Consider the following 26,862-nt stretch of genomic DNA (forward strand, 5'->3'; position numbering starts at 1 on the left):
CCTCATACACAACTCAGACGTGTCACCTTGGAGTGTGGTGTCAAGTATGGCCTCTAAACAAACAAATAAACCATAACCACAAACGTGCCACGCCGTAAAAATCAAAATGGCACGATTTCTTTGGCCCTTGGCGAGTTACTGTACAAAAATGGAAATGAGGTCTTGTGTGTGTGGCTTGAGAACTTGTTGTAATGCCTCCCTAACCTAAAATTGGTTTAGGGGAGGAATCCGTTCTCGTCGAGGTATCTGTTTATTTTCGTTTGTGTTAGTGAAATGATTGTCACTAGTTTGAAATAATTTATACGACTTGAGCTTGGGAATTGTGGGTTAAGGCAGCATAAGTGTTACTCATTCTGTTAAAGAATTGATGAGAAGTGAGAATAGTTTTGGCGTATCACCTTGTGAAGAAACACAGCAGAGTGTATGGTGGGAAAATGTACTGTTATGGAGGCGAATGGGAGGAAGATAGTGCCAGACGGGAGGAAGGTGTAAGTCAGCAGCAGCGCCTGTCTCACCCTCCCCGGGACTCCCAAAAGGTTGCTTCCTGGTAGTGTCTCGTTCTCTGCTCTTCCTTTCCCTGGTTATTTAACATTTATCTTTCTTTTGTTTACCGTTCTTGCCTCCGTCGTGAATATGACCCAGGCAGACATTGGCGCCCGTAACGATCCTCACTCTTGTCGGTTTAATGGTTTGTCGGAGTAACGACTGCTCAGACCTCACCGAGTTTTGGTGAAAAGGTATTGTCATCACCCAGGCCTTTGTTGTGGGTTGTTTATTTAACATATCAGTTGCGGAACGGTAACCTGAGTTTCCAATTACCAATGAGCATGATAGTACGTAAGTAGCCAGCTCCTGGGAAGACCTTCATTGTTGTATATCAAGTTGAGGACCTCATTGTGTTATCTAAGATATCTAAGGCACGCCAATACCAGTCACTGTCGCCCACGAGTTTGATCTTGAATATTCATTAACAAAATATGCGCTACACGTATAAATTTCATGACAATGTTTCTAGTGGTTAAACAAAAAGTATATTTGTCTTTTCGTTATTATGTATTGCGTTTTATAAATTCAGCCGGAAGCCGGAAGAACGTTTGTTGTGGATCGCTGTTGTATGTATGTATGTATGTATGTATGTATGTATGTATGTATGTATGTATGTATGTATGTATGTATGTCGTGTCTTTCCACGACTGTATCTGCCTTCCCGTGGAATAGTTTTAAAGTGTTAACACACATACACACACTGGTGTGGGGTGACCTCTGGTGACTCAGTGTGGCTGAGAATGTTGGCCCGTAACAATAAATAGAGGGGAAATTACCATCGAGCACCCCATGACCCGGTATGGCGTGGCGGCGGCACCCATCCCCTTTATAAGTACAGTATTCTCTTTAGTTTAACACTTCATCTTCTTTCACATTGATACATCAAATTAAAAAGAAACAAGCTTAATATACATATAAATTATATTTAAAAACCCTACCTATCAAGCTTACTATGACTATTCTCTTTTAATAACATGTTTTGACGTACTGTATAACTGAGTCCAGCTTGACAATAAGTAACTTGCTGACGTAGTGGCCTAAATACCCGGAAGCAAAAACAGTATCTTCCAAAACATGACATTTTAAATCATCACATAAGTAACATTAACAAATTAAGGAAATTTTTATCACATAGGTACACACAGACCACAGGAATCCACCCTTGGACTACACATGTATACATACACATACTGTACACACACTCAAATCACACATACAGTATACTCAGACCACTTGAGGACACACAACACGTAAATACACACACACACACACACACACACACACACACACACACACACACACACACACACACACACACAGAGTCTGACTCTCTCTACGCCCCGTGATGGTGGACGCTCTAACGTCTAGACTACTGTAGAGCGAAGTTTTAATCAAAACTTCTGCCTGGGAGACTTCATTCCAAGAGATTTAAAAGGTTGGGTCCTCGTGGTCGATAGGTTGGGCCCTCATGGTCACTAGGCCGGGCCCTCGTAGTCACTAAACCGGGCCCTCGTGGTCGCTGGGCCGGACCCAAGAGGTCACTGTAGGCCGGACTGCAGAGGTCACTAGGCCGGGCCCCAGGGGATGGTTGTTTCTCTTATACTGTATGTATACGTTACATGCGTGAGTCTTGAGGTTGTTGCTTTAAAAAGTAGTTAATTGCCGAACTTGGATGACAGTATCACCTCTTAAATTGCAGTGACCTACTCAGTCAACAAGAATATTAATCACATTTATATAAACTGAGGAGGGACATTAACCATCTGGCACATCAAATTTTCGACTGAGTTTTTATTACACTAAAGATACAAGACGAGTATTTTGTAGATATTTTGAACAGTTTTATGGTTAACCTCAAGAACCGTTAGGCTGTACTGCATTCAGTAAATTGGTCCTGGAATTAGTAATGTACCACATGATGTGATAGCCAAAACTTGGCAAAAATGCTCTTCTTCCAGCCATTATATTAGGGGAAAACAATTTCCAATCACTGTGCAGTTACGACAACTCTTTTTCCAATGTGATGGAGTCGTAGCCAGAATTAGGTAAGGATACAGACACATCTGGCAAGTTAGTGACCTGTACCCATACCGGAACACTCGGCCTGTAAACCTTGTGATGAACCTTTAAATCATACAATAGAACACTATATTATTGAATGTGACACTGTCAAAGACTTCAGGCCACCTGGCTTTTTGTATCATGAACTATGTAATTGCTACATTGAATTAGGAGTGCTTGAAAACATTTTTGAAGTCTATCCTAAATTTGCTAGCCCACACTGATTAGTCCTCAATTAGAATGACTTATACTGTATATGAACCACTGTCCTGCATGGCAGTGAATAGTGCTAGCACCCTCATGAATATGACCTATACTATTATCCCCATTGTGTATGAACCTCTGTCCTGCGTGGCAGTGAGAAGTGATAATGCCCTCAGTGTCAAGACCTGACTAAATTACTCAGAATAAGCAAATTGTACCCCAAACTTTGTAAATAAAGTTCTAAAAAAAACAAAAAACAAAAAACTTTGTTCAGTCAGTGTGCAATTGGTTTATTCTTAAGAGGTGAAGAAATATGCTTTAGTAAAGATTGGGACTTCTGCATGTGATTACGGTGTTTTATAAATGAGATGTCAGCAGTAATATTGCCTCATTCGTTGATTGGAAAATACGACATCATAATGACTGCAATGAGGAATGATAAAACTGGTGGTCATCATGTGTGTGTGTCACGGTTCGGTGGGTGGGTGGGGCGCGACAAAACTGGCACTTCACAACATCAGACAGAAGTATGGGAGGATTAAGACAATATTTTTTTTGCTGTGGTTCCATCAGTTAGGTATGATGATACAAATGTATTATGATCCACCCTCGTCTATATTTAATAAGTCACAGATTCTGAACAATAATTGTATTTAACCAATTATCCATTTTTGTGCAGAAAAATGTCCTCTGTTTTTGGATATGCATATATGCTGATTATAATATCATTTAGTAATGTTATGTTAATTTCAACAACCACAAGTTTTGCATATTACCTTTGATAATCGAATATTAAGTGATATTCCTCTAACGAGTTTATGACAAACTGACAAAGTGAGACAACAAGTAGCAAGTTGTTCCTACTGAGCTCTCACAAATGGTATTACTGTACAGTATCACCAATTCTAAGGCAGGCATTAACTGGCTGGCAATTTAGCACACAAAAGCATGATTTTTGTATTTCTAACAGTGACTGAATTAAACTTTCATGATGCTTATATTTTCATACTGATAATAAATATCAATGAAACGTAGCTGGTATCTTATAGTACTTAATTTTTGAACAAGTGGCAACGTTAGTGGGAAAGTTAGGTGGAGGGAAGAGTCACATCAGTTGCTGAGAGGGAAGATCGCTGAGCTAAGTTATTCGCGCGTTATAATCACATCTCCATTTTCAGTGTCGGCAACTTCCATCATCATCAGTGTATCGGCTTTTAATTGGGCAAAGCCGGATCGATGTATGTAAAGGCCATTTATCATCACACCTGGAGAAGTTTCAATGTGATACTTTTGGGATTGCTGGCGAATATATATATATATATTTAATTAATTTCTTTAGTTTAAACTTGAAAGCAAATGTATGGAACTTCTGCTGAAAACTGATCTATTCCATAAGTGTTAGACAGTAAGCTTGTTGTTTTTAAAATGTTTTTCTTCTCTAAGGGCACTGTGATGGTAGTGCCCATTGAGTTTGGCCAACTTGAAGGATGCACACAGCACCTCTAGTGGCCAGTAGAACCATGGGCGAAGCAGCACCAAATTCAAACAAATTTTCTTAATTTTTTAAATGCGAATAGACTTTACTTACTGGAAATTGACCCCACCAAAAAATTGTTGGTTGCTTGAGAGTTCCAGATGGTTAAATGCCAGATATCTGGGGTTATACTGTACTCTTGTGCTGTACCCTCCAAGAACAGGAAACTCTTGTAAATTTATATCAGAGTTGCAGTCACAATCTTTCCTATTAGAGCTGCAAAGAATTAGTGGAACAAATATGAGAATAGTTGACAGTTTAGGACATATGTTTATTATCTTTATCGTTCCTGATTTTCCCGTCTTGTGCAGTGCTAATGGAATTACTCTTTGTAAACACTTATTCATATACTGAAACCTGAAATGTCTATTTCAGATCATTTTAAATATTATTAGACCCTTGAAAATATGAAAGCAGCCTTTGAATGAACATATCAAATTCATTTATAGCTTGTTTCTCTAGAGGACAATCACATTCACATGTACACTCGCAACAAAAAGTATCGGTGCATACTGTAGTGTGAACAATTTGAGACCAGTGACGATAGGTATTGGGAAAGGCGAGTTGTTCCAGCCGTATGTTGGCAGCCCTGATTGTCAGCCATATGGCAACACCTTGTGGAGGGGGGGTGTTATGAGGATACACTTACCAACCTTCCCGACATATCACAGTGTACATGTATCGTTTCGGAACTCGTCGATCTCACCCTGCACCGATACTCTTTGGTGCGAGTTTACAAGCAACATTGAGTTAACAAACTGCACCTACCATGTGTGGGTGTAGCAACTATACTGTGCTATATAGATTGGGACTGGATTAGTGTGGGGTGAAGTTGACTGAGATTAGATCGACTAGTATCAATCAGGCAGATGTGTTCACAGTTTCACACTGCAAGGGCTACTTGACGCATTTGGTGACTCATCATTCATACGCTCACGCATAGGAACGAAGGTAGTGCTTTTCCCAACTCGATACTTCATTTTTCAATACATTTTGCATGAAAGTTATGCATTTTACAGGTGCAGATAAATCACTATCCCCATGTATGATGATTGATTTACTCAAGAATTATTCTGAATCCAAGAGAATCTTTGTGTAAAATGTAGTGTATTTACTCCGAATTAAAGAATTTGGGTGAGCTAGCATACCTTTTCTTCATCAAAGACCTTCACGAGTGCCCCGTGTAACATGATTGTCGGAAGTATAATACCTTTCAGTCATCTTACATCGTTGTCACAACTTTACTTTCAAGATTACAAGTGTCACACCGCACCGGTACTTAAAATTCTCTCATTCTGGATCGCCAATTTCCATAGCTATTGCAGCTAGCAATGAACTACCTTGTCCTCCCATTCCAGTCTTCACAGCATGTTGCTGTAACAATAAACAGCGGTGTGGACATATGATGATATGAAGGGAGGCAGCGGGCGCGGGTTATAGCTCTGGTGGCAGCCATCTTACACACTTTCCCAAATTGTTTATGTACCCTTGTCGTCACTGTGACTCGTGTATGTTATCATCCTGCTCACCACCACTACTGATATTTAGGGACCTGCACCCTGCAGCATTCACCCTCTACATCTTGTCCAACAATAATTTCATTGCGTTTTATAACTTTACAACCAATTTGATAGTGCAATGAAACCGTAGGCTTTTCTATCATCACCATGGTCAGAATTAAATTTTTCTGTACTGTACATGCAACAAGGCCCTGTGTTGACATCACTTACCTGATTCTTCATTGGCATTTCCAATTAAAAACTACTTTATGATCAACAAGGATTTGAAACTTGCTAAGCATTACATGTTCATCCAAAGTAATAAAAGTGTAGATAATATCGGTGTTTTATATGTTAATCGAAGGCTATATTTAGAACTTATTTTAATGTAACAAGTTCCTTTAATATAAAAAGTTACATAATACTACTTTCAATGGAATTTTCATAGATACTTTAATTTTCCTTTTTCTTTTCAGTGCATCTATGGGTGCTATGTGCACTCTGCCATCCTGCCCACCTTCCATCGCAGGTGCTACTGGCTCTTGCAAGTAAGTCTCTCTCAGATGGATATGGGCTGTTCTCGAGGTAAAGAACAGCTATGTTCTAAATAAAAGTTTCAAAATGGGCTGTAATTAGGTTAAGTGTTTGTTCTGTACAGTACCCTGTACAGTGCCGATTTTCTATGTGTTAACCACTTTCAGAGTATTTCATGGTTTTTGCAGTACTGTACAGTACAGCGTACTAAATTCACTCACTTGTAAATATCTCATGAAAGAAAATTAGATTATTAAATTTTACTTGTGTTCAGAATATTGTACACTACTGACAACTACCATATACTACATTAATATAAATGTCGAGACTTGTATTGTACAGATTGAGTGAAAAAATAAATCAAACTCTTCATATTACATATATATTCGATCAGAGAGAGAACTGTGACTTTACAAGCATACTCTACTGTATAAAGCTCACATATAGACACAGACACCACAGTGCAGCAATGATTACTTGACATTTAACAGTGGAATTTACATTATTCATGGTTATACTATACCATAATTTTACTTTGATAGCTGGCTCATAAATTTTGTAGAAGTACAATTATATCCTGATGTGGCAGTAAGTTAGGGAATGGAATTATGGATGGGTGTCTACTATTTGGTGAAGGTCTTTCTGATTTATTACATGTCCCTTTGTGTGTATGGTCATCTGTATTACATACGTACACTTCTGTCCCACCCAAGTTTCTTAGTAGGATTACATAAAAATTACAGTGTTGAGCTATACATTTTTATATGATTACCTACGATATAATTATACATGCTTAGTATACATTGTCAGGCTTTCTATCTATTTATTTATTTTTTCCATTTATTACACAGTTTTTGTACTATGACGTTTTGTAGCCATTGAGGGCATACTGTAGGTGCTTTAGGAACACAATTCTATTTTCACATTATGTTGCAGAACCCTGACATTGTCCTGGTGCACTACCTGAACGTGCCCTACCCAGATGACAACAAGTTGGTGATGGCCTCCAGCATCTCCCTCTGGGCAGATAAAAAGGAGTGGACCAAAGAGGAGCTCATCAGCCAGCTCAAACCCATGTGTCAGTAGGCACTTGCTTTAACTACCACTTACACCATCTTATAACTCCAATGGCCGCACTTAAGAAATGCACCACAGTTGAGCGATAATTCATGCATCAGTACTCCATATCTAGGTACTCTGGAGTGTATTGCTTTCTTTCACACTGGAGTACGTGATCATTTTGTGTGATCAATGTTCATGATTACATTAAGTGCATATATTAGCCCAAGCAGCTAACAAGCCAATCTGTGGCAGAGGATAAAATTATTATTCTCATGCAGAGTTTTGTAGTACTGATTCATGAAATCATCTCTTGACTTAAGTGTATCTCATGGATGTGGCTCTGAGACCATTATGTAACTCTAAATATACATTGACAAGTTGTATTAATTACATCAGTCTGTCAATACTTATGTTGATTCACTAGAATGCATTACGTAGTTTAGAAGAGTGAAGTTTTTCATACAATTAATAATTACTTGTATTTGTAATTTACAAATGCTTGTTTTTAAGTTCTAAGTTTGATAGATGATTAGATCTTTTACTTAAATACGCTAAAAGATTAAAGTGTATCGGAGTGTTGTTGGCGTGTTTACTGAGCTTCTTCTACCCTGGCTTCCGCAGTCTTCAGCGAGGATGAGCCGGACCTCAACAACGAACTAGAGATTTCGGTAAATATGTCCTGCTTTGTCTGTGTGAAGTATAAACTGTTGAAAGTACTATGGAGTGTAACACAGTGGCTATTGTATTTAGAGGAACTTGAGGATCTGTAAATGCTGGTGGTGAGAGATAATTCTGACTATACACTATCACTTACCGTAATACTTGTGTACAGTATACTATACAGTACGTATACTGCAGTAATTTCAGGTAATATAATGACATCGATTCATTATAATTCAAATAATCGAGAACACATTTTTTCACATACATATCTGAACAAACTTCATGTAGCACATAAAGAATGTGGATCTGTTAGAAAGAGAATACAATTTCCGTGAGACAGTAAAGTAAAATCTGGTTAAAATTACTGTGTTCGTCTTAAAACTGGTCACTTGTTTACTGTACCTGTAGCAAACATCTTAAATGACTACCATGGTAAAACCACTGCAACATTGTTATTTTCAGAGCATTGTTTCATTATTTTGTAGTTTTCCTACATTATACAGTACTTTATGAAAAACTTGTCAGTATTTCAATTTAATTGATGCTTTTTTCCTTTTCGAAATATCAAAAGAACTTCATGGCACCATAAGTATAAAATGTTGATATTTTATACTTTGGTAGGAGGAGGTTGAAGTTTATTTTGTTAATATGGATGCAATCAAATGGGTTCTCGCTGTTCAGATGATAATCCAGAACAATCAGATGTTTAATTATCTGTTTTTGTGGCATTGGTAGTCATGAAGAGATCAGCTGGCTATCGTGATGTAAACCTCCATGTAAAGAAAAATTGCTTCTTGGATTTTTTTAGCTTAACCCTTGTCCCAGGAAAAGTCTCTTCCTTTCTATTTCAGGAGATTGAAATTGATTCTCTGTTCATGAATAACATAAAAAAATATGAATCACAAATAAGATACATTTTGAGAGTGCAAGAACTATTTTCAAAGATTGTGTAAATTTTTTTAGGAGTACCTGTACCGGTATTTCTCTCGTTATGGAAACAGCCTTGTGAACACTCATGAGATCTCTCTGAAGGCCATGAGCAGTAGTGCACCAGTTTACCAACTTTCCTGTGGCACTTTTCCCTAAAAATAACCCCATTCCTCTACTTGGATACACTATGAGCATTATGCTTACCAAATGTAAGGCTCCTTTCTCTTCATCACTCTTGTCCCAGCAAATATGTACCAACTAACTCCATGTGAATATGCAACAACCTGCACAACACATCATCTCTGAGTGAACTTTCGTGTTCTGCTCCAGGTTTTTTTTTTTTGTGTGTTTTGATTTTTTTTTTAAATGTTTTACATTTTTTTCTATGGAAATGTATCCTTTTAAGTGGGTTTTGGGGTCCCTTTTATAACTATTTTCTGTTTTACATAGGTATTTAATTTTGTTTTTGTCATGTACAGTATATAAAAAAATTGTTTGTCACAGCATTGGTTCCTGTCAGTATTTGACCCTCTGCCAATTTTCTTTCTTCAGATTACTGTACTTAGGTTCTGACACTTCTGTGGTTATTTCTTTTTATATTCTTGATTTCTGTTCACAGTGCTTTAGTGTACAGGTTTGTGGGGTTGATCTGGTTTGTCAACAATTACTGTTGCAGTTTTTGCATCATGTTCCCTTCTATTGATTTGGGGTATGGGAACTGTGACTTAGGCTTAGCCATCATTACAGTACCTTCATGTTACAGGCAACAGTGTCCCTCTCTTTTGAGTGAGGACGTGGAGCTTTGGGTTTGTTGTAGCTACCAATCTCTACTGGAGCAGCTACCCTCAAAGGAGTCTTTACCCATTTTAAGACAACTGATCCTATGATGCTGGATCATTAATGTCAATACAACTGAGTTAACAATACCTTGGTGCCAACAGACCTTGGGATGCATTGGACCTTGGATGGCAATGGACCTCTTAACACATTAGTCTCTATATCCCAACAGAGTCTAGTACTGGAGTCCTTGGGTCCTGGGCACCAACAGACCCTCGGAAAGTAAAACCCTGAATGTCAATGTACTTTGGGCAAATTGTACCCTGTCTGCCCAAGGACCATAGAATGCACTTCACCCAGTATATCAATGGACTCTGGGACACACTGGATCTTATGTGACAATGAACCCTGGATTGCAATAAATTTTATAATACACTGGCTCTAGGACATGAAGAATTTAAAGGTATCATCTGTTCCACATACCAAGGATGGTGTTTTAACAGGTCAACCTACTCTGGCAGTGAAATATGGACTTTTCTTGTATATCATCTCCTTTGCAGAGGTTCCTAAGTACAGAATCATGAAGTTTAGCTGGACTAGTGTTTGGCTCCTGAAAGTCGAATATGGTTGATAAGGAACAGTGAGAGGCAAGATTGTGCTGGCTACTTTGACAACAAAACTTGAAATTTATTTGCCCTATTTGGTAATTGTTACTTGTAATGCCCCTTCTTAAGGGTTGTGGCTGTAATGTCAGATATTACTAATTGTTTAATTAGTACCAGCTGTCGAGGGTTTGCTTGGGTTTCTAACCCATAGACATGTTGGGTACATACATCCACAAGTCTCCCTGTCCCGACTAGGTCATAAAATGGAATTTCCAGGATCAACCTGTCATTTCTTTTAAATTTTGTACTTCATGTCTAGTAATTTAATCATTATACCCCACAGAGGATGCAAGAAGGACATTTCTCATAGACTAAATTAATATCGCAAGTGTCATTTCCTCAATGACCACAAAACTACAGAGGAATACAAAAAAATCTTATCGGAGAACAATGTTATACTCTAGTTTAAATAAAAAACGAAGAGCTTTAGTGATAGATAAGTTTTCTGCAATCCCATTAGATATTAGACATGATCTAAGTAAATGTAACCCTGCCTACTTTTAAATATAATAAAAATCTCTTCTACACTGTCAGCTTCTTCTGTAAGTACTCTCGCCACATCAACACAGCTGAATATTCTAAGTTCTGGTTTGTCTTTTGTGTCACCAGTTTTCAGAAGAAGAGTTTGTGCAGTATTGCAGTTGGAAATGCCCTATTGCTGACTGATTGATCTCTCATAAGCCTTTGAGTCATATTTAACCTGTGTTTAGTTGTGTTCTCTCTCACTTTTCAGCCTAAAATTTATACCTGTTAAATGTGCTTTTCTCTCTCAAGTTGTAAATACCTAAGTATGTTTGCTGAATTAAATTTCCTCTTACAGCACGAGTTAGATAGCTGCGTTTAACCTGCAAATTTACATGTCTTATAATGTGCTAACTGAATAGTGTTATTGGCTCACATGTAGTATGGTAGCATTGAACACATGCTGCAAGCCAGAAATTTAATTCCACTATTATTTATAATAAAATCATAAATTATGGAAATTATATAACTCGGGTAGGATAATGAAGATTATGTTAGGTTATAGGGGATAATAAAGATTATTAGCTTAAATTTAGTCTAGTGAAGATTTGTGTTTCAGATAGAATAATGAAGATTATGTGAGGTTAAGTAAGGAAGTTGGATATTTGAGAGGTTCAGGTAGAGTATTAAAGTTGCTGAAGTTTCAGGTTGGATAAATAATATTATTTGAAGTTATGGTGTGATAATGGATGTTCCATGAGGTTAAGTAGGATTAGAAATATTTTGGGTCAGGCATGATGATAAAGTTATATGGTTTGAGTAGGATGATGGTTATCTGAGGGTCAGGTAGGACACTGAAGATCACCTTGGGTTCTGGTAAGATAATAGGTTTTATTTGAAGTTTAAAGGGGATAATGAAAGTTATGTAAGGTTCAGAGAGAGTAAGAACATTGTGATATGTTTTGGCATTACAGTATCTAGTGGCTGCACAAGTGCAGGTAGAATTATACAGCATAGGTTACATGAGAATCAGGTAAGATATTGTTCATGATTGACTATTTAGTTAGTGTAGTGAAAATTACAAAAATACTTGGTAATGAAGACTTAGTGAAGATCAGGGAGGATAGTGTACAGTAAGTCTTGATAATGATAACTACAAAAGGATTTAGATGGGATTATGAGTTTTCCTTTAAGCTAATTCAGAATAATGAAGGCAACTGCAGTAAGTTGATTTTGGGTAATGAAAGAAGCAATATGAACATCATCTTGGATATTAGAAAGGTTGCATTAGATTCTGATTCTGATGTAGATTTCATGAATCATAAAGAAAATGGTGAAAATTATATAATGCTTGGATAGGAAAGTGAAGGAGTCTTTGTGAGATTGTGGTTAAAGTAAGATGTGTAAATAATCTAGACAAGGACTAGGTCAGGTAATAAAAGAGTCCAGATAATTTTCAGAATACTGACTCCTTGTGTTGGTTAATTAAGGGTGCTAAGTGAGTTTCACATTAGATGATAAAGGTGTGCATTACTGTCAGCTAAAATAGTTGTATATGAAGTTTGATTATGCTACAGGAGACCGAGGTGCAAAGTAGAGATCACACAAATCTCAGTTTAGGTTTAATGGTTTAACATATATGGGTAAATGAGGTTCAACTAGGATGAAACAGTACACATGGGACAGTAATATGATAAATAAAAAGAGGTTACATAAGGCTCAGTTCGTGGAAGTATTCTTATGTGTCGTGTATAGCAGTTGGTTGTTGAGGGAGTCAGAAATGATTTAGATCACCTGATGCATACTGTATATTATATAGGGTAATGAAAATCTTATGTGCTAGGGCTGAGTGCTACCAGAGATCTTTTGTGCTCTGGCTGGGCAGTGTCAGAAATTTTGTATGCTGAGAATAAGTATTGCCAGAGGTCTTGTATGCTCAATCTAGATAGTGTCAGAAACCTTGTGTACTTGGCTGGGTGATGCCAAAGATCTTTCATTCTCATGCTGTCAGTGCCAGCGACCTTGTGTGCTCATACTGAGTAGTGCCAGAAATATTGTGTGCTCAGGCTAGGGAGTGTCAGTGATCTTGTATGTTCAGGCTGGGGAGTATCTTGTATATTCTAGACTGGGTAGTGCCAGAGTTTTAACATCAACTGCAAAAACTGCTCAAGGCTTATATTTTTCATTAGCATCGATTTTTTTTTTGCAGTTGCATATGTGCCAGTATGTAAAAAGATCAACGAATATTGAGTGACTTGAAAACAATGCAAAATTTGATGTAGGATAATTATATGATTAGCAATATGGAGAACCAGATAAATATTGCTGTACAGTACAATGAGCATATATTTAGAAATTTGCATATGCCTAAATTTGCTGTAATGGCATGCAATATATTCTTTTCCCATATGGTAGTCTATACAGTATACTAAATGACTCGTGTGATGATACAACCCTATAGAAATTTTACAACTTCAGTAAAATATCACTGAAGATTTTTGTTTGTTGTATTTCTGCAAATATGACTGTATATGATTTTTATAGTAAGCTTTGAGCAGTATTAATGTGAAGCTTTGGGCTGTCTTTGTGATGAGCAGCAGTCCTTGAGTGAGTTTGGGTTGGACGGAGGGACTATAAAACGTATTGTTCCATATCAGTTTCAGCAGAACCACTTAAAATCAAAAGCTGTTTAAAGACAAAATTAAACTCTACTGTTATTTGCTATGTAAGTTGTTGTTGGAACTATTGATTAATTTTTTTCTGAATTGGTAAATGTGGTTAAAAGATATTTTATTAGTCTTTTAGTGTGTTAAAACTATTGGCATAGTGTAGAAGTTGACATCCTTCCCTCCCTCCCCATATGGGCAGTGTTGAATGTGGTATATATATATAGACTGTGTTGGTGTCTTTGTGCCTCACTCACTAAACTCTTGCTCTACTAGGACTACCTGGCCTCATCTATGCAGATGATCTATTTTGCTACTTGTAGTGGCCTTCTTTAACTGGGGCAAAGTCAAGGGGGACTTATTTTTCATACAATAAATAAATGATTTTGTATACAGTACTGTACTGTATATTAGATATTCCCATGTTATGAAATTCCTCCCCCCCCCTGCTCTTTTTATTAAGAAATTGTATGGTTGCATGTACTTTAAAATCACCCTTGATGCAGTTTGTTGACCTCCCAAACTCCCCCTTGAGTGCGCTCAGTGATCCCAGTATCAGTGTTGAGTGTTTCCATGTTCTTTTAGCCTTCGTGTGGAGGCCGGGTGTACAGCCAGATCAGCAAGGTTAGTCCCTTATGCATCCTCTTCCTCATGCCTCTGTTATCTTGGTTTACCTCTGCTTTTGACTTGAAAACAGATCCCACCTACATCGGTTGCACTTCTATCCAAAGCTGAAGTCAAAAGTAAAATATTTTAAAACATACCTATAAATCTTTATGAATAAATTAAAGTATACCAGTCAAGGTAGAGTCTTGAAAGAAGAAGTTTAATAAAATTTAAATGTATGAATGTGAATAGGAGTGCACAGCCATGAGAAGCTTGAAGTGACATCTTTAATATTTACTAATGATTTTTATATGATTTGATTGAAGCTTTGTTTATACAGTATATATATATATATATATATATATATATATATATATATATATATATATATATATATATATATATATATATATATATATATATATATATATATATATATATATATATATATATATACAGTATATATATATATATATTATAAGATTATAAGATAATTTATTATTACCTTTTTTACTTTGGAGTGTACAAGTATCATATTTTTCTTCATTGGATTGCAGTTTTCTAGAAAACTGCAATTACTTACAGTGCATCGATATTTATTTTATAATTGTGGAGCAGAGGCCATAATGAGACATTACTGTATTTAATTTTAACGTTCATGTTGTACCTCACAAAGAGGCGAGATGTACAACTGACTTACCTACCCCATAGTGCTGATAATAGATGTTACCAAACCTTATGATTTTATTTGTAATGTTCTTCACATCTACATTTAGATGTCTTTAACTTCCCAGTGACAACAGACAAATTAATATTAATTACCTGGTAGTACTGTAGTGACTATGTTGTTTGGGACTTTTGCTGGTTAGCTGTGTTATATAAAAGTACCTAGCTTCATTGTTATGATAATTTCATGTCTAACACTTAACTTTTGGTTATACATACAGTATACAGTAGTAACTCATAATCCACTTCATAACTCTTTGGAAGTAATACTGGACTGTATATGCAAACAATTTAGCAACATCCCAGTTCAAATTTGCTTTACATAATGGGATAATTTCCATATATAAAATTTAAAGACCACATTGTTTTACAAAAATAAAGTAAGTTTGGAACTTTTATGAATATGAGATATCAGTGCAGTGCTAGAACTTAGTATTTTTTTATACTCTGTACACTGCATAGTACTGTATTCTATACAGTACTGTACTATGCACTTTAGAATAGACTGACAATAGTTAGACAAATACATCATGGATTATATTTTGCAAAGTTCATTTTCTCACAATTATAAGATCCACAAGACAAAAAGTATCTTATATTAATAATGGTGGAGTACCTGAATTATCCTTATTGCCTGTTTCTTCAACATATACATGGGCTAAGCTCCCCGAGACCATGATGTAGGACTGATCTAGGTCTTCTGATACAGATATTGTATCTGCAGTGTTCTCAACCGGAGACAGTAAACAGTATGATCAGTATAGTACATCAATTCATCCATTATTGGGTTTGTTCTTTGAGGATAAATATGTAAGTATTGTACTGTAATACCGTCTGTAAAGATTCAATTCATCTTGGTGCAACTGGTACATCCCAAATCACTTTAATTCAGACCAAAATTTTGATCACATTGAAAAGGCAATTTGGCAACTGTTTTTCTTTTGTGGGATTTCCATAGAAAGAGACTGTAGGAAGTGGAGGGCCAGCAATAGAAAACTTGTATTACTGTGAAGCTTCTCGTTTCTTCAATTTGTTGTATAATTTTATTGTTTTTTTGTATTCATGTCCCTGGGTTATGAACAGGTTTAGTTCCTGAGGATGTTCTTAAGTCGGATTTTAACGTAAGTGAGAACACATGCTATATACATACTGTACTTACAGAACAATGTTTAAAATCCCACTATATCATAGCCTAAGTCTGTATAAACATCTAAAATCACTTAATTTAAGAGAAAAGAAGAAATAGAATGACAAAATACAGTAAAAGAAAGTAAACAATAAGTCATCAGGTAAATAAAATACTGTAAATTTCAAGTTTAACCCCGTTCGTATCGGCGGGCGTTCATAAGTTGGACGTTTGTAAATCAGGGAGCCCTTGCCAGAGATAGCTTCTTGATGTTAAGAGAAGCATCTAGGTTCTCTTTTAGACAAGTTCATCATTAGTAATGTTTCCAATGGGGTGCTAGGAAGGAGTCTGATTGTCTGCCAGAGGACTTCTGTACCGTCCTGACAATTAGGGGATATCCGTTCCTCTTGGAGTGTTTCACACAGTTAATGGGAATGTTGCAGCTCATAGGCGGAACAGAGTCATAATTTTTACAAATTATGATTTTGGGAAGGAATCTCTTCGTAAAGATGGTCATGTTTCCTGAGGATTTAAGATTGACATTTCAGTTCAGTCGTCTAGAAGACATTTATCCTCTTCTATTTCTTGGAAACTTCTAGATGTGATGGTCCGCACATGCTTTCAAACAGGAAGGATTTATCCTTAACACGGTAGATGCCTAATGAGATTTTGGTGTTTTAATGGATATACATATCAACTTGAAAAACCTTTAATTCTGCAGCATGGAGAGCTGCCACCAGGTAATCATGACTGTCTGTACAAGCATAGAATATGGCCATAAAATGGTGATGATGACTTTCTCTGGAAAGATGGGAGATGTACTTCAAAGAAGGAGTTCCTGGTGTGACGTGTGTGTCATATAGCAGGCCTTAGGTCTTTTTCTTAGTGGACTTGTTTGTTGATGACGGTCTTTTTGTTGTATTGGAGTAGTACAGTACTACAGTTTGTTTTGTTTCACCTATTCCTCAGGGGGATTATGTGGAGGTATGTGTATTTACATGGACAACAATAACAGGAACTGGATATTTTTCTTTCTTCCTGAATGTTTCAAATGGTCTCACAAATGCTTCAAGCAGTTATGAGGCATTCCTATTTTAATGGCTTATATTGGCCTGATAGGGATTGATTTTCCCTGCAGGTTCAGTTTTGCTCAAATCCTGTTCTTCATCCCTCATTGATGTTGAGTTAGAGCATTAGGGATGGTATGGTCATGTGCCCAGGCCCTTACTTCTCAAGTTCAAGTATAGATCTTGTTAGGAGTTCTTCTTACCTAGTAAGGTGTAGATTCATTTAGTCATGAATTTGACGAGATCAAAACTTGGACCTTACTGGTTTTCATAGTGGGAATTATTCACTTTATCATCCTGGCTGCATTCAGCGGACACTGGACCTAAGTGGCAATGCGTCATAGTTGGATATCCGAGATGGCAGACCTCTTAAGTCCTTCCTAAATAGAAGGGCTTAGGTATCAGCTACTTTAGTAGTTGTTGCCAGTGGCACAGCACCTCAGGATTACATGGCCATGGGGAGCTTAAGGTTAGTTTCCACCATTCTTCCTACGGGGTCTGGCTTAGTTTATGAGAATTGCTCCCTTCATAGGTGTGGGGTGCACTTAGTATTTGGAGATTTTTGATACTTCTTACCTCCCTTTTTAGCTGGCTTTGGTATACATGAGGTGCCTGAAACTTGAGTCAAGTTGTAAATGGAGCACTGATCTTGAAATCCCATTTTATAACTGAGCAAGAAACTAGCAACTCACGTTCTCTCCCTCCCCTCTTTCGGGATACTGATGTAAGCTCAGACAGAGTTGTTGATCCTGTTATTTGCCTTCATAACTTAGTAAGCAGGTGATGATCATGGAATCAGTATTTTTTATGCATGGCAGTGAAGACTCCAAACCCTAACCCTTAACCCTCAAAATATCTGGTGTGGTTAGGGACGTGAAAACCATTTTTCAAAATTAATTTTACAAAATTTATTTCCTGTTAAGATGTTGGGTCTTGGGACCTTAGGTACAGAAGCTGCCTGATCCTTACTCAATTATAAAATGGGATACAGGTACACCTGTATCTGGATCAATCTTTCATATTAACCTTATCATTATTATAATATTCAAATATTAGTTTTAACAACTGATGACAACCCATGACTGTAGGCTGACAAAAGAGGATGAGCGCATAGAAGACATTCGTGCGGCTTTTCTTTCCCACCTGAGCATGTCACAACACCTGCCAACCCTGTTTGATGATGACCCAGTACATAAAAATTTTGCAACACTCTTTCTTTTTGCCAGTTGTGATTCCTATATCCCATACATAAAATTGAATCCCTGCTTTTCTGGCATCAATTACATCTTCACAGTTGACCTTCCTTTCTGGTAGTCCCTAATAATTGACATCCTTTAAAAAAGAATTATAGGTTTCCAACAATTTACAGGCATTATGGCCAAGGTAAGATATATTGCTACCTGCATGTGACATTGTGCATGACAGAGGCCTGTTAAACCCTTCTAATTTTATGATAATGTGTGATATATATGTTTATTTTACCATGTCATGAATACTCTTCATTACCCATGAACTACATAAACAAGTTACTACTTCAGGTTAACTGTTTCAGAAAGTTTGGTAACCATTCCTAGTTCTCATGGATATGTTTACTGTGCAGTTGAAAACTAATATAAAAATGTTATACAGTATTCTGAAAATTTACTCATATATACAGTTAACTGTAATAGAGTAAAATATGATTTAAAACTGTAAGAACCTGTAGATTGCAGATTGATTGGTAATGGTGTTTGCTATTCCTCTTTTATATGTTCAATGATAAAGCTGGGTTTAAAAGTACAGTTTTATGTTCAATGATAAAGCTGGGTTTTAAAGTACAGTTATATGTTCAATGATAAAGCTGGGTTTAAAAGTACAGTTTTATGTTCAATGATAAAGCTGAGCTTAAAAGTACAGTTATATGTTCAATTAAAAAGCTGGGTTTAAAAGTACAGTTATATGTTCAGTGAAAAAGCTGGGTTTAAAATTACAGTTTTATGTTCAATGAAAAAGCTGGGTTTAAAAGTACAGTTTTATGTTCAATGAAAAAGCTGGGTTTAAAAGTACAGTTATATGTTCAATGATAAAGCTGGGTTTAAAAGTACAGTTTTATGTTCAATGAAAAAGCTGGGTTTAAAAGTACTGTATACAGTTTTATGTTCAATGATAAAGCTGGGTTTAAATGTATACAGTTTTTTGTTCAATGATAAAGCTGGGCTTAAAAGTATACAGTTTTATGTTCAATGATAAAGCTGGGCTTAAAAATACAGTTATATGTTCAATGAAAAAGCTGGGTTTAAAAGTACTTTATACAGTTTTATGTTCAATGATAAAGCTGGGTTTAAAAGTACAGTTTTATGGTAATGAAAATGTTGACACACAGACGGCTGAGACAGTGGAGGCTATTGTGGCTCAGCTGATGGAGAAGCAGCGGGTGGCACGTGCAGCGGCAGCAGCAGCAGCTGTAGCCAATAAAAGTGGCGTAGAGTGTGGGTGTGGTGCTGGTGTTGGCGCTGAACATAGTAAGCAGTGTACACTACACCCTCTGCGCAGACTGGGTGTGGCCAAGTTACCCCATCATCATCACCACCACCATCACCATCACCACCATGAGTCTGCTAACACTGTTACATCATCCCGTCAGGCACTGGTTGCCATGCCTGCACCCTCTGACAGTGACAACAATCAGGTTAGTCTTTTTACACAAACTACATACAGTACAGTATGTTATAACTTTAAAAACACATGCTAAAGGCAGCTGGAAAATTATCTACATTGGTTGTGTGGATACAAGCCATATATAAATTTTACTTTTGAATTCAATAGATTGAATTCAATTTGCGAGGTTTTACCGTACACCTCTTCAGAATTATCGAGTATATCCCAGTTTGTTAATGATTGCACGCTTTAATTTGAATAGATATCAGATATATTGACCTAATTCTTCACCAAAATGTAGATATATATTCCACTGGTCACAATCTAGGTATGATTGAAACTTCAGGTCAAGAAAGTAAATGCCCACAGTATAGGAGAGAGATGGAAGAGATATTTGTTATAAAACTCAGGCTGGGTGGATGAAAAAAATCTAAAAGGAACATGACATGGCAATACTGTATCATGTTATCGTTGCTGTCCACAGACACAGACCTCGTGGCCATACCCGGCAAAGTGTTAGTTGCATATGATAGAATTTATTTTCTACAACTCAGAATTCCTCAGTTTCAAGAAGTCCCCCTTCCTTTCCGAATAATTTCTTTCCTATCACCCATTCCCTGACACTGTTCTTGATATATACTTTCTACCTTCCCTCCTTTGCCTCTTTCTTTTCATTATCTCTTTTATGTCTCCTAATTTTTTCCTATTTCATCTTCCCTTTATTTATTCTGTTTTCTTCATTCCCTAATTCTACATTTTCTCTCACACTTCTTCCTGCCCATTCACTCTTCCTTACTTGTATGTACTGTACCGTACTTTTTCCTTATCCTACTCTAGTGCTTCTCTCCTCTTTCATAATTTTCCCAATACCATTCCCTCTGCCCATTTCAAGGGCAGATCTAGTCACTTCAATAAGGAAGGGAGGGGTCCAAAGAATACAGGTGCAGAACTAAAAAAATTTCTTTAAACAGACTACCAACAAGTTAGTATAAAATCACATGTATTGTTTTATTAAATCAGTCTCATTCAGGTATGATGCAAAATGAAAATTTTATTTGAGTACAACAGTTATTACAAAAAAATCTTCAAACAATCACATATGCCTTGCCAATTAAAAAGAACAATCACAAGAGAATGATAAAAACTGCAGTGAATTGGCTACACCGGTACTGTACAGTATACTAAAAGGGCACCTATAAAATCCAATACTGTATAACTATATCATTCAAAAACAATTTCTTGTGTGAAGAATCTTCCATTATTTTCCTGAACAAATATTCCAACAATGACTTATAAATCTATATCAATGTCATGATGCATATGCATCAAAGATAGGCCAGTTGGGTGCTAGACATTTTTCCGTCACCTCCAGTCAATTCTCCGTCATTTACTGGACAATTCCCCCTCTCATATATTTGGGTATTTTTCCTAACCTTTTATTTTGCTATGTCATATCATTCCTGTGTACTCTCCAGTTCTCCTTTTGGTTCACATAAGAATACTGTATATATGGAATTATATACTGTACAGGTATATATTTTAGCACAAGTTTTTAGTTTTTTTAGCTAGTCTATAAGATTACTTTTCTGCTAGATGTTTCTTGAAACTCTCTATCATTTACACTTTAATACTTACAGTTTAGTTATACAGTACAGTACATGTAAATTATCAAATTATTCAGTAAAATCCCCTAACATCATTCCTTACCTCTATAACTGTGGAATGTAACATTATCTATCATTCAGAAAACTTTTAAAAATAATTTGCTTTCCATAAGATGCTGATGAAATAAATATTCAGAATATTACATGGTACATAATGTAGTGAATACTCTATTTGATAATACTCTATTAATGAGCCTCACTGTTGAATAATTTGTCTTTTTGTCTAAATGTGGTACAGTAATGATGAAAATATATAGTATACAGTACTGTAAATCTAAATATTTTTCTAATTTGATGAATATTTACTTGTATAATTTATTTCATAAAGGGTTTTGTTTTCTAAATATTTTCTTTAAGAAAATTTTGTTTCTGAATAGAGAAATGGAAATTAATTGCATTTTTTATAGGTGTTTTGAATGATCATTTAGTAAGTTTTTATTCTTCAGTATTTCACAACAGTTGTCAAATTGCCACATTATATAGATACAACAATGGTTACAGTGCATTGGTAGTGTGCATTAGTTACAATGGATTCATTATGACAGGTGAAAAAAAAATCTAGCTATTTTTCTTTAAAGGTATTTTATCTAGTGTTTATGACTTATGGAGCTTTATTACTTGCAAGGTGTGCAATGTTCAATAGCAGGATCAATATCCATGGGATAATATGGTACTGAAAGCAATGAGTGCTTTGCAGCCTTCTCACCCTGTGTCAAATCTGTTAATCTACAATTCTGATGGATGTCTCTGTTACCATTGGGTCTTAATAAGGTTAAGTCGACAGCTCTTAAGTGTTCATACTAACCTCATGAATAACTCACTTGAGTACTCCATTTCCTGCTGTAGCTAAGCCAGATAATCAAGGCATGTGGTCCTTTGGATGTACCTAGAAGAAAAGGTTTTGCATTTTTCACTTTTTATCATTTGCTCTTTCACAGTTTTGGTGTTTACCATACAGATAGTGTACTGTATTTGAAAGAACCTGGTAGTTGGTGATACAAGGTGAGTTTGTGTATTATCAGCAGCCAGCCTTGCCAGTTTAGTACCATCACTTGTCTTCCTTCCTTGCTTGCTTATGTTTGTTCAAGATGAAGATGTCAGATATTTGTCCTGATCTCCCTTCATATGATTGATAATATTTGGTACTAAATCAGGCAGGCTGGTAACTGCTACATGCATTCAGGTCTCTGACATTATGCATGACATCTAGATCTGTCCAGTGCTAACCTAGTTAACTCTGTAAAATCAAGGTCAGTACCTTCAGAGACCTTACCATCTACTCAGGTAAGCCCTCTTATTATCATCATCGTCTTTGTTGTCATCATCGTAGTTTTTCAGCCATTATCTTTGCTTGTGTGGGTTACCAGTGGTTTTCCTGATGGCATGATGTCCCTTTTGCCACCAGATAAATTTGAAGCAAATTTTACTGTTGGATGACTTTCCTATTACCAACCCACTTCTACAGAGTGGGAATTGGACATTAAATGTAGAATTTAATTGGCAAGACAGGTTCACAACTCCTTAAGTAACCAAAGATTACCAGTACTTGCTAATTTGAAAAGGTTATCCTAGTGTGGATGTGAACTGGTGATCATCAGGTTGACCCCACATTGTGGGGATTGAACTCAAGATGCAATGGTGAGAGACACTTAAATTCTTTCATGGAGTCCATACATCTAATCTAATACTCTTCCATGTTCATTGTTTCTGTCTGTGTCCAACACTTTCAGTTGTTAGATCCCAGTGAACGTACCACTTATAGAACTGCAATGGTTAGCAATGAATGGATGATTGTTCACTTTATAACTCACGATGCAATTATTTATAATAGATTCCATAGCCTTCCAAGCAATGCATGGGAAACTCACAGGTCTGTGTAATTATTGACCATTTTCTGCTTTTCCTTTGTAAGCAATACAGCTGTCTTTGCAGTTTTCCATACACCCATTATTTTGCTGTTTATGAACATTTTAAGATTATTTATTTTAATCTGTTTTTAATTTTGTATACAGTATAGATACAGTTGTGAACAAAAGTTCTGTCCTGCTGCTAACCACAACTTGAAGCTGATGCACCCGAGGTTCAAACAACAAAGCACCAGAAGGAAATTCACATAATCTTATCATCAGGTTCTGATGATTTTGTTAGATCATTCTCAACCCTCACAAACCTTCTATTCTTTTCACCTTGCCTCCCCCATTCCCCTTGTACACAGTGTGCCATCTATCAGTTTAAAAAGGCACTTCCTTTTGGCGCTTCGTTGTTTTAACTTTCAGTGTATTGGCTTCATATTGTGGCTGGCAGTGAGACAGGGCTTTTGTTTATGACTGTACTGTACCTGTTTCAATAATCTTGGATGTAAACTACTACATCAGGACCTGGAGATTTATCAACATTGATGTTAATGAGCTTATCTCTGATTACTAATTAGGTACTTATGAAATAATTCAGTGGGTATTCAAAGTTTCTTTGAATGTTGGCACTTCTGATTGTGTGTCTGCCATTAATACACTTGAAAAATACTGTAACAAGATTTTCACTATTACTTGATCTGTCCTTGCCATACTTATTTCATTTTCCTCTTTCTGATTAACAAGATCTGCTAGGCCATTATTAATGTTCAGCTGATTCTTTACAAACTTCCAGAATGTTGGGGAGTTGGGCTTTGTATCTTGGGATATGGCTTTTTCTATATCTTTCTAGATTATCTGTGACAACTACAGAATTTCTTAGCTAACATTTTCCCCTTATACAAGTGTATATTTGTACTAGACACATGCACTTAATAGATGTATATAGTGTTATAAACATTTATTTTATTATGTTTTTATATATTTTTATATACATTAATTATTGTTAAAAACTATTATTATAATCAAATACATTAATTTTGAACAATACTGTGATGTAAAAAAAAAATATGTAAAATATCTAAGGGAAATGCTCTTGTAACTAGCATATTGTACTTTCATATCTGGTATGCCCAGGTCCAGCAGTTGCTGGAGAATTTTTTTTTTTTTGTATTGTCTCAATATGATATACTCAGCATCTCAATAATTTTATGAAATACTTCCTGGCTTTATGACCATACTTGGTTTGAACCTTGCTTCAGAGGCTCTAAAATTCTGTATAAAATGTTACATTATGCCCTACTATTGTTTGCTTGTACCCTCATCTCTTCCATCCAGTATGTGTCATGCTCATCCCTGATTGAATCATAATAGCTTTTGTTTTTGTTTTAGAAGAATTTCTTATGCTCTGCTTTTCATGGCTGTAGAGTAATTTAACTTGAATGCAGTAAAGCAGTAGTCACTCTTGCTCACTTTGGGAATATTGCTCCACATCTGATGCCATTCCCTCCTCATTAGTGTGTATGAGATTGTCATTTTTTATTTTTTTTGCAGTATTAGAAGAGTACTGATAAAAAAGTTGTCTATCACTATCTTGGTAAATTTAGACCCATTCTCTAAAATTTTCCCCAATGTCGCCCTAAAGTCCATGTTCCTCAGGGTATTTATAACATCCCTTCACTAGAAACTGTGGTCTGTTATTTTTTAATTTTTGTTTATATTAAGCAGAACTCCACCAGCTGTTGTTGCAATGCAAATAAACAACTTTTTTGTCACTGTTTGCCTGTCCTTATGAACACGAGATTGTGCTTCCCTGCTTGCCTACTTCCTTTTTGCAGCAAAATCTCTCCTTATATTGAGTGCAGATAAGTGTATCTCTGTCTAAGTCAAGTGAATATTTGCAAGTCCATAGCCCTGGGTGATCTCTGTGACTACTGAAAGAGTTTTGCCCATGAACTGTCCTTGTCTCTTACCAGTAATTAGAATGCCTTCGTACTCCCTAACACGATTCCTCCAGTCTGGAAGATTGGAGTGAACTTGTTATTTACAATAAATATCATTAAAATATGATTAGTGTTTTTATGAGGAAGAATTTTAGTTCCTCATAATTTACTTTCTGATTAAAGGGTGAATGCATAACATCAGAAATTAATACTGTGAATGAGCTTACAGAAAATTATTCACTTCTGTATAGTCTTCTTTCTTCATGAATGATTTTCCTACTTCCTTCTTTGGAGGAGGATCTTCTTTAGTCAAAATCTGCCAAACCCAGATTTTCTGTTTTTGTGTTCATATGACTCTTCTCATTACTCTTTCTCCTTATATCGTCTTTCAAATGTTGTAGTTGTTCTTATCTTGAGCCAAAGAAATTTAGAATTATTATGATTGGAAATTGAAATGATCACATTTAGCAGAGGATATTTTTAAATTAAAGATAAAATTCATGAGATTGTTCAATTACCTCGCCAAATGTTGTGTGTCCAGGTTTGTTTATTTTTTATTTTATTACTTTACTTAATGGTAAATAATCAGAAAATTTGAGTAATTTGTTCATTAGAAGGGTCTGTCTATACTGTACAGTACACTGTAAATTTTCAGGACAAAATGGCATTTTGCAATTTTTTCTTTTCCTCCTTTGTGATCTAGGTTTTACTCTCTCCTCTTCTTCCTCTAGTTTTTTGTAACTGACACTGAATGTGAAGAGCTAGTTCAGGTGGAGTTCAACTGGTAGAATTTTGAATTACAGTACTGTATAAAGAACAGGCTAATTCTGATTCACAAAGACAGGAAGAGCTTGAAATTTAACTTAAGCGAGCTCTTTGACTCAATGTTGGCTAAACTTCTATAATTTCCTTTTCCTGTTTTGACAGAATATGAAGTTCTTTATATATCTTTTCTTCAGTTTATAATCTTCCTGTTGAAATCTCAAAAAATTATTTTGGTCAAAGTTATTTCTTTACAATTTTTCGGACAAAAGTAAGAAAAGCTCCAAAATTATTTCCAAAGAAAGGATTTTCAATTTTCTCACTAAAATTTTCCTTGAGTGGTATAGAATTAAGTTCCAGTCTGAATTTATTTCCATAGAATGTCACCAAATTTACCCTAATCTTTACAAGTGTTGATATGAAATAAATACATACCAGTATAACTCCCCTTTCTCTTGATCTCATTCTGGATATTATCTACCATTATCACAAATAGTCTTAAAGGAAGCTCAGTATTTTAAATAAAACTACCATCTAAAAGTATATAAATTTAATAAGATCTCGCAACTTAACTATGCAGTCTGATCATTTACTTACGAAGTTTCATCTCCCTTCTGACATTTCTTAGGGAAATGTGAGTTATTTCTATCCTGGAGTGAAGTGCCTGGTTCTTGAGGTAAGTGCAGTATGTATTTCAGTACAGTATTTAAAAAAAGTAGAACTTATATATCCAAAACTGTGTGGGGTGATACTTCCTGGTTTTAAGTGCATTCTCCTTTTCTCTTTTCTTGAGTTGATTTGTTTCTCTCTAAGCCCTCTTTAGGCTCCATAGGCCATAAATAATGGATTGAAGCATTAATTCCTAGTTCCAAGGGGAC

At 36.0% G+C, this 26,862-nt stretch overlaps 1 protein-coding gene across 10 annotated transcripts in view; it reads left to right on the forward strand.

Moving 5' to 3' along the window:
* LOC121861421 (calmodulin-binding transcription activator 2-like) overlaps window positions 1–26,862 on the forward strand; it is a 74,238-nt gene that overhangs the window by 13,451 nt on the left and 33,925 nt on the right. For 8 of the 10 annotated variants that reach the window (XM_042359132.1, XM_042359134.1, XM_042359128.1 and 5 more), the window contains exons 3-8: window positions 6,321–6,392; window positions 7,315–7,456; window positions 8,062–8,108; window positions 14,189–14,227; window positions 19,491–19,796; window positions 26,613–26,660. In XM_042359132.1, the coding sequence (XP_042215066.1) occupies window positions 6,321–6,392; window positions 7,315–7,456; window positions 8,062–8,108; window positions 14,189–14,227; window positions 19,491–19,796; window positions 26,613–26,660 (654 nt within the window). The remainder of the gene's footprint in view (window positions 1–6,320; window positions 6,393–7,314; window positions 7,457–8,061; window positions 8,109–14,188; window positions 14,228–19,490; window positions 19,797–26,612; window positions 26,661–26,862) is intronic. The other 2 variants (XM_042359133.1, XM_042359127.1) reach the window with 2 other exon arrangements.

Source organism: Homarus americanus, unplaced genomic scaffold (genome assembly GCF_018991925.1).
Source record: "Homarus americanus isolate GMGI-L3 unplaced genomic scaffold, GMGI_Hamer_2.0 scaffold24260, whole genome shotgun sequence".
Classification (NCBI taxonomy): Eukaryota; Metazoa; Arthropoda; class Malacostraca; order Decapoda; family Nephropidae; genus Homarus; species Homarus americanus.